This window comes from Stegodyphus dumicola, chromosome 12 (assembly GCF_044657685.1).
Source record: "Stegodyphus dumicola isolate Sdum_Otavi_A_Nest chromosome 12, ASM4465768v1".
NCBI classification, from domain to species: Eukaryota; Metazoa; Arthropoda; class Arachnida; order Araneae; family Eresidae; genus Stegodyphus; species Stegodyphus dumicola.
This window is the reverse complement of record NC_140779.1, coordinates 14,579,518-14,592,516: the sequence shown is the minus strand read 5'-3', so window position 1 is coordinate 14,592,516 and position 12,999 is coordinate 14,579,518. Positions and strand designations below refer to the sequence as shown.

Sequence of the window (12,999 nt, the reverse complement as noted above, 5' to 3'; positions counted from 1 at the left end):
GGATCCAATTAGTCGCTATGGTCCACCAACGATTGATTTTTCAAGTTTTGAGATCTGCCTCCACAGAGTCTATTCATTTTGTGCAAGATCTTTCTCTTTTCCCGATATGCTCTACATGTGCGAAGGTCACCTTTTTAACAGCATTCAAGTTGGCACATTTAAAAATATGTCCAAAAGAAACTATGCAATTTCTGCAATGAAGAAATTCAAAAACTTCTAAAATGTCTGGGCACATAGAATATGATGGCAAATATATTATTGGTTAATATATACTATTTTTCATGAAAATGTTTGTATTTAATTTGGTTTGAAATTAAACACGAACTCTTCCAATCACCCAATATATGACAAGCATTTGGAGATTATTACTTTTAGACAAAATTATGTAGTCCAGTCATGTTCATGTTAAGAAATAGCATTCAGTATTGGTAAGTGAATACTCTAACTCAGAGATAACAAACAACTTTATATTGAAGACGACAAACAGCAAACCATAAACTATCTTAAGAAAATTTTGATCCCCCCCAAAAAAAATCATGGTGTATCTCTGATGTCTTTTATTTGGATTAATACTGTTATATTTTAATAGACCCTATCCTTATGAACAGAAATAAACATAGATTTGAAATGAAAGATCACAAAACATATTTTATATGAACAAGAGATTTCTATTGTAATAATTTAATTTAAAAATCTATTCTAATCAAACCAAGATCTTTCATAATCTAGTTTAATAATCTTGGATCTAATAATCTCACATGTTCATTTTTAATTTACTCACTGTGATAATAAGGCGGTCTGAAAGTTCCCTCAGCTACTCCCCACCGAGGAGGGAATATGATGAAATCGGCTACTGCAATACCTGGACGAGTAGATGGACATGTCAGAACTGTAAAAATGGATGGGTCCTAAACCAAGTGAAAAATTTCATTTATAAATAGGCAACTATTTAAAATGAGAGAGTATTACAGTTTTATTATTAAATAGTATGAACAAAAATAAGAAAACTTTTCAGTGTGCTATATTCATATTTTTTCTTTGGAACATTAAAGTTTAAAGACCAAAGAATTCATTAACATACAAATCTGTAGTTGTTTAAAATAATACTTAATCTCATTTTTTAATATTATCCACAAATTCCATTCTTAATTTTTAAAAAATCATTATATACAGTATTAAAATTTAATAAAATAACAAAAGAAAACTAGTGACTATGTACTTTACTTATATTAGCATGGCCCTTGATTATGGCCTGTAAAATTCCTAATCAATTTCCATTCTATACAATAACCATGATTTTTTTTGCTCTTTTATGCCAGCCCTGAGGCCATCATTATAATGTGAATGTAGTGACAGCACATATGTATATAATGTAATTGTTTACAATTTTTAAATAATACTTTATGGTATCTTTTGAATTAACTTTAAGTATGCATTATTTGCATACTGCTTCCCCCTCTTATTTATATTTTTCAATTTTGGGAAGAAGGCATAGATATGGTGATATATTTTTACTTCAACAATTACATATACTTTTACTTAGTTGTATTATTGTATTGATAGTCATCAAAGATATGTAGTAATGAACTAGTTTGAGCCAAATATATAGAAATCAAATGAATATTTATTTGACAGAATTTTGCACATTTTATTATATTGAATATTGCACATTTTAATAAATAAAATGAGTGAAAAGTCATTCTCTGTTTTTAAATTTTTATATCTGGTAGAATAATGCACATGCTTCAATAAACTATTATGTTTTATAATATAATGCATGCCATTACTTTTTATCTATTTTAGATCTCAAGAAATTCCCACAGAGATAGTCAATCGAATAATGATTGAAAAAAAGAGATAAAACTGCTGTAACATACAAGACATGGTAGTCTGTTATCTAAATGCAACAGCAGTGAAGATGTTTACATGATATATATATACATTATTATTAAATAAAAAAATAATTAAAAACTGCCACAGAAATTTAATGACTACTGGTATTGTAACAAACAGAAACAAGAAGATAATTAGTGAGTTTTCAGTGCCAACATATGAGAGAAGAATGAATGAATATAAAGAGATATGATGTTATAAAATAGGCTAATAAAGAAGCATATTATAGCAGACCTCGCAGCATTGATATCTCTAAAGTTAAGTCTCTATAGTCTATTTGTCAAGTCATGTTTAGTAGTCCTGTCCAATGCTTAAAGAAAGAAAATAGCAGAAAATTTATCTGCACATTGAAGAAAACGTGTAAAAAATGCTTGAAGGTACACTATATAACTACTAAGGAAAATTAATAGTAAAAACAATAAATTAAAAGTAAAAATATGTGCAATGCTAATTTGGGTATTAGGGGTACAAACAAATTTTCTAAAAGAGAGTGGTATTTTATCACCCTGTACAATCTTCACAACTGATACAGCAAAGTACACACACGCACAAAGAAATTGGCAAATAGTCTGTTGCAGGATTTGATTTTGATCATTAAATAATGGTAGGCTATCTGTCTTAACATCTGTCTTTGTTGAGTTTGAAAGTAAAAAATATTTTAAAGCTTCTTTTCTGGGGATGTTCCCTCTTTTGTCATTTTTACAAATAGTTAAATTATGTTGTAAAAACAGCATTTATTCAACACTCTTTTGGTAAAATTCTCTGATGCTTTATTTTAGGAAATAGTATATCTGCTTTTAAAAGCAGCTACTGACTATATATGCCACTAGCAAGTAAAAAAATTGGACTGCATAATCGATAAGGTTCTGCACTGTGGCTACAACCATCACTCAGCCAAAAATACAAAGGATCAATAATAATCAAGGAAAAATCAACAAAAATAACAAAATGGCCCTTATAAAATAAAAACTACAGATACACTTTTATGATATATATTAAGCAGCTGGGTGTGGAATAATTTAAAATTGATTAATTTCAGATTTGAACAATGAACCATGAATATATGAATATATACAATATGAAAATAATGCCAGTAATTTGAAAAATTATAAAACAATTTAAAAAGATATTTAAAAATGTATAATTGTATTAAAAAGTAAATTCATGCAGGAAATTTAATTTAAATAAAGATTTCAATGCAAAAATAAACTTATCCAATAGCACACACATGCAAATTTAGAATAAAAATTTAAAGTAATTGTGTAACCCCAAATCCAGAAATTTCAGATCCCTTTCTTTCTGGATGCAAATGAAAATCGAAAATATGCTGTAGTCAAATTTTTCAATAAAACCACTGTCAAACTTTTATTAATTAGCTGTAATACTTATAACTATTGTTAATACTCTTTCAAAATTTAATATTTTTGAAATTTTATTTTGATTAGGTCAAGGACTAAAAATAGACTTATGATAACTTATCAAATGTATAAAAATATGGTAATCTAATCAAATGTATAAAAAGAAAATTATACATTTGATTAGATTTATTAGATTACATCAAAGCAGATCAGGTCTATTTGCCTAAGGAGAAAGATAACACTGGTTGTAAGTCTTTCCAAGAGAAATTGGTTTATATTCACATGACCCATGGTAAAACAACAAAAATGCCCATGAACCCAGCATCTTTCCTAGGATTTGAATCTGGGTTGAATTAATTCAGCAATTTTAATTCTGGTAATTTATAAAACAAATTATAAATTATAAACAGGCAAATTATAAAACTGACTCACAAACACTTGAAAATCACCTTTCATGCTTAGGGTGTCAAACATATGTAAAACTAAATCTGCTATGGAATTTTAAGTACCAGTGACCAAATTATTTTACAAGATTCAAACTTTAATATGACTTCACAATTTCACTTTAATAGTGAACTCAGAAAGTTTTTAAAAATAAATGTCTTATTTAGTATTTTAAATTCTCAATTAACATAAAACTCTGTTGGGAGGGGGAGGACATTACAGAATTACAAAACAAATCTCAATGAAGAGTTACTTCTCTCATTTAATAATTAATAAATCTTTCCTGTTGCAAGGAAATACTTGAAAAGCAATTCTTCTCTAGAAAGAAATATGTGCCAATTTGATACTTCTAATAAGAAAACTTATTTTCATCAGTTCGTTTTGACTGCAGTAAAATTCTTTTAAACATAAGAAATACGTCTCAGAGGGTAGAAGGAAAGAACAACATAGAATAATACACTTTAAAAACATTTTTATCAATAATATTTACTTTAAAAACAAGTATACCATAACAAAGATAAAAACTGGTGGCCAATAAGCTATATTTATGCATATATTTTTCCGGTGAAAATAGTTTGGCTTATGCTGTTTTATAGCTGAAAAGATCCTAACTGGCAATTAACATCAATTAAATTTTTAAATGCATCGTTAAAACTAATACTATGAATTCTACAAAATAATTTCATTTTCAGCTCTTTCAAATACAGATTATTTACATAGTAATTCCAATACAGCTATGTATATTAAAAAGATTTTAAAATACGATTTGAAACGTTTAATGAAATGTGAAAATGTGTAGAATTGCAGGAGTAAGAAGAGATGCTACTTATATATACATTTACATCTGCTTACATTATGAAGTAATTTTTACACTTAAGATTTATTTTAATCCTTTGCCATATAATGAGAAAATGGATTTATGGCGGCAGAACAACCACAAATTTGACTTTTTATGGTCAACTTCATGGTAACAAGAGAATTTTTTTTTTCCCCTCCTGAAGAAGAAGGTCCTTATCTAACCATTCTTGAAACTGATAGTTTTATTTAAAATTTACATTAAAATAAGACAACCTTTTCGTCTTATTTAAAATTTTACTTTGGTGTGCTTCTCTTTCAATATAACCCATTATATGGCCTAGATGCTCAATATTTGGCAGCAGCACGATGTTATGATTCTCCAGAAAATTAAGCATTTATTTAACAAAATTTCTCTCACTAATCTCCTTCTTCCTATCTTACTTCAAAGTTTTTATTATTATTATTATTATTATTATTTTATTTTAAAATTGCAAAATATTTTTTAATACAAAATCACTTTTCTCCTTCAGCCAAATTAGCTGATTTACTAAGTAGTGAACAGATGCAGAAATTAAGACTCACTACTAAACATTTTCCTTCTTTTTTCACTTCTCCCCTACCACCACCTTTAGCACCTTTCCCCCTTTTTTTTTCTTTGAAAGTCTTTGTTTTGTATCTTTTCATATTATAGAGCTACTTGTTTCGAACAAATTTTTGCCATATTATTTACTATTAGTTGATAAAGAAAATTTGAGGAAGCTGATAAAGATTTCTTGATTTTTTTTTTTAAAATAAACAATCACCTATATACACTGACTTCCCCCCTCCTTGGCTCAAAAAGGCATACCAAATTTCTTCCCCTTTTCCTACTAATTTTACCACTTGAAAAGTGAGAGCGAAAAAGTATGCAATGCATACTATTTCTGAAGACATGGTTTTAATGATAAACACAGCACATTAAAAAGCACACATAAAGACACACTACTACTGTTACAATATGTGTTTCATAGGACTGATCAAATTTCAACAATACTCCTTTTATTTATACTAGACTTTCTTATTTGTGCCGATATTTTATGTTAGGTTATCATAAATCTGAAGTTTCTGAATCATATGCTGAAAATATGTGTGGGGGATATGAAAGTAAAAGTGGAATATTTCATTTTTAAATACAAATTAACTCGTATCTAGTTGTATGTCTTGTGTATTCCAAGTTATTTCATCAAAATTAACTTAGTAATCAGAATTTTTGTACTTATTTTCCTTAATTTAATACTTATTTTCATTTTATTATTTCACGATGGCAAAGTGCCTGAAGGTTACCTGCCTAAGGCAGAGGTATGCCTTCACGAGGAAGAACTTCCTAAGAGAACCTTTTTTTTTCCAATGGCGGGAACTTGCCTATAACGGCATTGGCCACTTCTAAGGCCAGAAGTGGTGGCCATTTTATTGTGGAGGCACCTAATAGGCAGCCACCATTATCTCCTATGACGGAACAGACAATTTTACATCCATGCCTCCTTTGGGTCTTTCGGTATCATAGTCATGCTTCCCTAACCACTAAACCATCTGGGCAGCCCTAAGAGAAACTGGTATGTATTCATGTTACACATGCAAAAAATAATAATAATAATAATATATGAAAACAATTACGCAATCAGCTCGTTTGTCTTTATTTAACCTCAGAATTAAGTGATCCTAAATGCTCAGTCTCTGGTTGGGCTTCCATTGTTATTTTGAGTATGTTTGTTGTTTTGTAAATATTGACTGAATGTTGTTATTAATAGAATAATTCCTAAAATTATTGCTTCTGATGAATTATTTTTAATGATTTGTTTCAAAGGATTCAAGCAGATACAAACAATTTTCAAATAGTGACCCTGAAATTCTCAGAGATTCAGTACATGCATTTTAATATTGAAAAACAAAGCAGAAATATAGCATTTTAAAATTTCGAGTAAGTTGTTCAATGTGTAATGTAACCTTATTGCAGCAGTCGTTAAAAGTTCTCATACTTTTAATAAAATTGTTATTTTTGCATATTTTTTAAATCGGAGAAAATTTTTAAATTGGAGTACGAAATTTATAATAAAATAGGTGGTCTTCTATAAATGAACAGGCCTGATTAGCAACTGCAGTCATTTAATTAACAGCCTAATATAATTCCATTGTTCCATTGTTTTGGTATGATTAGTGAACAAAACTTCTCTGCACACCTCGGCAATATTTTGATAAACATATATGACATGATGCAAATTAAAGATTAAATATTTCCTTAGGAAGCACCTCTTTTAGGCCATTCTAAGTTTAGCTTGAGCCTCTATTTACGAAAATTACGAAAAAGCTTAATATTTATTTGTTTACTTGATTAAACATTTCTTTCAACGCCTGCATGCGTAAAGCATACATTACGCATAGTCGAAATTAGAAACATCTGCCCTGAAGATATGGATAGTGCTGAAAGATCAACTTCCACTTCCCCTCATCCGCAGAGCAGCCAGCGTGAAATTGATAAACAGACTTCAGAATGGTTAGAAAAACAAAGGATATGCCTTTATCCATTTTTTGCAGCAATTCCACTTTTTGTTTAATGGACTTTGAAACATACTTTTGTTTTGTAGATCCTTTACATATTAATAAATATATATCAGAAATTCTATTTGACATAATTAAAAGTTCAAGCTTTAACAGTCTGCAAAAAATAATAAGCCAGATCCAATTCAAAGATTAAGGAACAACGCAATCTGCAACATTAACTGAATTAGGTAATTTTAGCTTAGCTTATACCGTCCGTTATACATTAAACGCGCATGCACACATACATATTCGCAGCCGTAAAGATCTTACGTGCATGCGTCAATGCGACGCATGCACAGAAATTTTGTAGCTTTGAGGTCTGGATTATAGATCATTCCGGATTATGGGTGTCCGAATTAACGACTTTTGACTGTATTTGGTTTGCCTTGAGGAATCTGCTAATTAAGTTAGAATAATTCAAAGAAATGTGTTTAAATGAAGTGCAGCAAAAAATATATATATAATTTAATAGGCTGTAAAAGGGAGTGGTGTCTACATTAGATTTTTATTTACATTTAGATGTCACAAACCTCTTAAATTTAATACACACAAAATTCCTTCATGATGACCTTCCGTGACCCCTGAAAGTGGATGGTTTTTCTAATAACATATATATATATATATATAAAGATTGGAGTTGAACATAACCATTCTAAAATGACCATTTCCACAGAATCAAATCATCTATAAACTTAAAGCAATCTCTAAAAAAGGATTTTTAATAGCAAGAGAAAAAATTATAATATTTATTTATTTATTTTGAATAGCTTCATTTTGCTTGTCTGCTTGCATACACAAATTTAACATTGGCATAAGACCAGCAAAATATTTCAGGCATAAGATCTCTTTAAAAGTATGCACTCATGAGAAAGGTCAGAGGAAATTGAGACTAAAATAACAAGCAAGCAAATCCAAAAAGGCATGCATCCAAACTAATAATATAAAACTATAAAACATGACTTAAAAATGTCCATAATACATCACTCACAGCAATTTCAATGACAAAATGCTGCACTCAAACATAAAAGATAATGCAAGAGATTCAATAACAATTTATTTAAAAAATAAAGAGCACTTACTGGATGATCAAAAGAAACAGAATTGATAGCCATAAAATTAGACAGATTGTATTTATATGGAACATAATTTCCATGCCATGCAACTACATCAAATGGGGAATGCCCCTGCAAGGGAAAAAAATGATGCATAAGATATGCAAAGAAGAATAATACAATAAAACAAACATATCACAGCACTGACATACAAATTTAAATTAATCACAGAAATCTACTGCATATTAAACAAAAGCAAATTTTACTGCCATTTACATTTAAAGAAAATATTAAACTATAATATTTAGTACTTACATATCCTCCCATTGACCATTTTCGACAAACAAAAAACTTGCCAAACAATACAATTTAGTACCAGTAATCGACAAGTATGACATCCACAGTATTTAAATAAGATATTTCTTTGATTTCATGCAATTCTGATTCCTCGGTAAACTAGTTTAGTTTTTGTTAAAATTAAAAATTAGCAATTATTTCTCTATTTTTCTCATGCATTTGATGAATATTGCATTCTCTTCTTAGAAGAGACAAATTTTGAATCGGTCTTCTACAGAACTGCATGCAATGGAATATTTTCAAAAGTATCAGGCTTGTTACATTGGTGCACATATGCAATACATTGTAAGCCTCCGACGTTCAGAAAAATGGCAAAACAAAAAACACATCTCAACTAGGTGATATGACTTGATTCATGCTTAAGGAAATTTATGTGACGCAGACTTCACAAAAAAGATGACCATTTTAAATGCCTTTAAGGAGATGCTGGCCACTAGATTAAATAATTTCAGTTTTAGTGAATTTTTTGTCAAAAAATCTCTAAACTTATATTTATTTAAGTGTTCTATATGCTATATTCATAACTTTTACCTGTTGAACACCTAACTAAATAAAGGGTAATCTGTTCCACTGGAATGATTATGACAAGTTGGTATTCTTTAGCCAACTCTCACAGTTAACATGAAAATACATAAGTACCAAATATTTAACATTAAATGCTTCGGAATACATTGCAAACTAGAATTATAACTTGTTTTTTACTTTAAAAAATTCTACTACTATTTCATTTTTCAATTCGTCATATTGATAATTAAACATTTTACAATATAAGCTTCCTTTTTTTCAATAAAAATCACTAGTTACATCTTATATTTCAGGAATGGTAATATCATCAATGATGTACTGACATCATGGTAATAAATGAAGGCGTTGTTTTACTCATGAATATTATTGTTTCTTATTTTACTATCAAATATGCTATTGTAATGGCATGAAAACTATAATATAGCTATTAAAACAAAAATAATGCATGAATAAGTTTTAAATATAAATCTATCCTTCACAAAAGATTTCTAGATTTAGGTAAGTTCTCAAAAAAAGCAACTTATTTCTTGTTATTTACAGTGAGTAAAGAAAAGGCTGGCCAGTTCTATATCTCTTATTCTGTACGGCCAATCAGCAAACTTTAAACTGCCTCAAAAGCACAATTTCAGCTATATGATTTACATGTAACATTGTTATATCATAAGTGCTTTGACACAAAACAACTTTTCCTGAAATGAAAAGTTGATTTTTCCCCCCATAGCTTGATTCTACACTTCAAATTATGTATAAATATCAAATATTTTCAGCCATTGTCACTTGCGAAGTAATTTATGCTAATTAAGGTGTTCATTTTTCACAGCTGCTTTTTTTGATTTTTAACTTAAGTTCACATTTTGGTTTTACTTGAACAAGATTCCCATTCAAAAAGCTTACTCATTTTTACTACTTCAATTTCTTCACTACACTTTTTCCTTAGATATGATAATCAAGAGTACGTTTTACCGCTTAATCAATAATATGTTGTGCAACCTTTGGCCTGCAGAACAGCTGAAACTTGCCTTGGCATGGATCCATAAGTCCGTGGTAGATGACTGGAGACAGGTAGTACCAAATGTCTACACAGTAGTCATGCAGAGTCAAGTTATTCCGACATGGTAGTATTTGAGCTCTGAGCTGCCCCTCCATAACAACCCAAATGTGTTCTATCGAGTTAAAATCCTGTGAGTTAGGTGGCCAGGACATTAATTGGAGTCATCTTTATGCTCTTCGAACCACTCCAACCCAATTCAAACCTTGCTACATATAGCGTTGTCCTGCTGAAAGATTGCATTTCCAGTTGGGAAGACAAATGCCATGTAAGGACACAACTGATCTGCAGTTATATTCAGATAGTCTACAACCTTTATGATCAACCACAACTAAGGGTCCCAAAGTCAACCATGAGAACATCTTTCAAAGCATAATACCAGCTTATGTATGACCTGCTATACGAAGGGGGGGGCATCTGTTTACCTGGAAGATGGCGTACCCTGACATGATCATTGACTTGATGAATGAGACATCGTGATTCATCCAACCAGACAACTGTCTTCCACTTATCCATGGTCCAGTCTCGATGTTGCAAGGCCCACTGTAAGCATAGTTGACAATGATGTTTGATTAACAGAGGCACACAAGTAGGTCGTCTGCTACACAGTTTCACATCCAACAATGTCTGCTCAACTGTGTGTTCTGAAACACTTGCACTAGGACATGCATTGTATTGGCTGTCAGCTGAGCCATTGTTTGCTGCTGATTTTGCTTTACCAAGCGGGAGAGTCTCTGGCATCCTTTTCCTTTGATGATGTGTAGACATCCAACACCTTGGCATCTACTGCTAGTTTCACAGTCATTTATCCACTCTGCATAAATACTAACAATGGCAGACTGTGAACAACATACCAGTCATGCAGTTTCGGAGATATTCGTTCTGAGTCTTCGGGCCATTACATTCTGCCCTTTATCAAATTTACTTAGTCAGCAACCTTTTCCCATCACTTGCAAAAGTTAGAGTAAGAATGATTCCTTACCCTTATCCAGCAGCAGTTAAATACGATTCTCGCATAGTCAAATGCCTTTCCTATCATACAGATGAGTTCATTGAAAAATGTGGGGATGGTCATCATGTTTCGGCTTTCAGTGTATATATATATATATAAGATTTAAATAAAACTGTCAGGCTCCTATGATTTTACTAGCTCAATTGCTAGTTGGATGAAAAACAGTAATTCAATAAATTAATAGACAATCATGTTCTTTGTATATAAATACTTCTTCCAAGTTATACATTTTCAATGGGGGGGGAAGTAAATTCGCATTAATACCTATGAAAAATAAAACTTTAATGAAATTATATGGCACCACAAGGGAAAAAATTCAAAGGAAACACTTCTGTTAATATGGATAAAATAATTATTATGAAACAATTCCTCTGAAAATCTATATTAAATTTTTAGAGTAAACGTTACTTAAAGAAATAAAGAAATTGCAACAGTTCCATTTAAAAAATATATCATGAAATAATTAATAAAATGGAAAACACGTTATGTTAAATACAATACAAGAAAAACGGAGTTAATCTGATCATTCTCAGAAGGAATAAAAATGATAAAGATACAAAGTGAAATATCTTGCTTCTTCTTTATAATACTATAAAGTCCAGCAGTGCTCCCCTATCTGCAGGATAATATTGGGTCAGTCAATAAATTCGTGTGCATTTTTTGGTTAATTTTTAAATAGTATAAAAAAACACAATTTAACATTTTAATCAATTATATATTTTCCTCCATTATATACGATGTCTCACCATCTTACAGCAGCTTTTTTATGCCATTGCTGTAGAAAGACTCTGGTTTGGATGCAAAAAAAAACTTGAAAGTTCATTGTGTACAACCTGTTTAGAATTTAATTTTTTTCCCAGTAAAAAATTTTGTAAGGCACGAAATAAGTGAAAATCACTTGGGGCGATACCTGGGGAGTAAGCGGGATGTGGCAAAAGCTCCCAATTAAATTCACTAATTTTTTGCAGCGTATTCGAGCTGTATGCGGTCTAGCATTATGATGAAACAACACTTTCTTGCTATTCACCAATCATGGGTGTTTTTTTGATCAATTCTGAGTTTACATGGCAAAGTTATTCACTATAAACTTTTGAATTAATCGTTTGATTTGGTTCTAACAGTTCAAAACGTCTTGAAACGGGGTTCATCATCAATGCTGCTTTAATTTTTAAACCATTTCTGGGCAGTCCTTACACTAATAGTGTGTTTGTTCACCATGTATACTATTAATTTTTATCACAGCAAACCTGGCAGATTCACCACATGAAAATAAAAAATGTAGCACAGCATGTTTGTACTGATTATCTAAATTCATCTTCTATTGGTACTAAAATGTGTTCAATATTTACAAAAGTTGGTGAAGAACTGAATAATATGTTAGACAAACAATGACAAGTTTCAACAAGCTCAAAATTGTATTGTTTTAGTAAATGCGTCATAGTGAATTCCACGCATACTCTTAATGCGCATGAACTTATAGACTGACCTGATACATTACATGCATCCAATGCAGATACATGAAACCATGAATAATACTGAACACTACATATAATATAGTACACATATAATATACAAATACTGTAAAATTCAACTAACTGATTATGTGCAATACCACCATAAAGTTTATATAGTGAGATGCTACCAACATAAAATTTACTGTACATTTAAAGAATAAGTTATCTTTCTTTTAAGTATGAGGTGATTTAAAAAAGAAACCAAACTTTTGAACCAACTTGTAGAGAGAACACGTTGAAGTTATTGAATACACACAGCAGCAGGTTTAAACAACAAACTGCTATTTGTCACATTTTGCTCTTTACTGTTAGTTGTCGAGCTACAGCAACTGAAGTGAACACATGCACAAACCGTTCATCAGATTAGTGACAATGAAAGAGGTTGAAGAATGTGTGTGAGTGAAACTTTGCTAAAAAATTG

At 30.5% G+C, this 12,999-nt stretch overlaps 1 protein-coding gene across 3 annotated transcripts in view; it reads right to left on the bottom strand.

Moving 5' to 3' along the window:
- The window catches only part of hgo (homogentisate 1,2-dioxygenase), a 79,852-nt gene that overhangs the window by 11,965 nt on the left and 54,888 nt on the right, over positions 1–12,999 (bottom strand). For all 3 annotated transcript variants that reach the window (XM_085827488.1, XM_085827487.1, XM_085827489.1), the window contains 2 exons: positions 8,150–8,254; positions 782–908 (listed from right to left, as the gene is read on the bottom strand). In XM_085827488.1, coding sequence (XP_085683614.1) covers positions 782–908; positions 8,150–8,254 — 232 coding nt within the window. The remainder of the gene's footprint in view (positions 1–781; positions 909–8,149; positions 8,255–12,999) is intronic.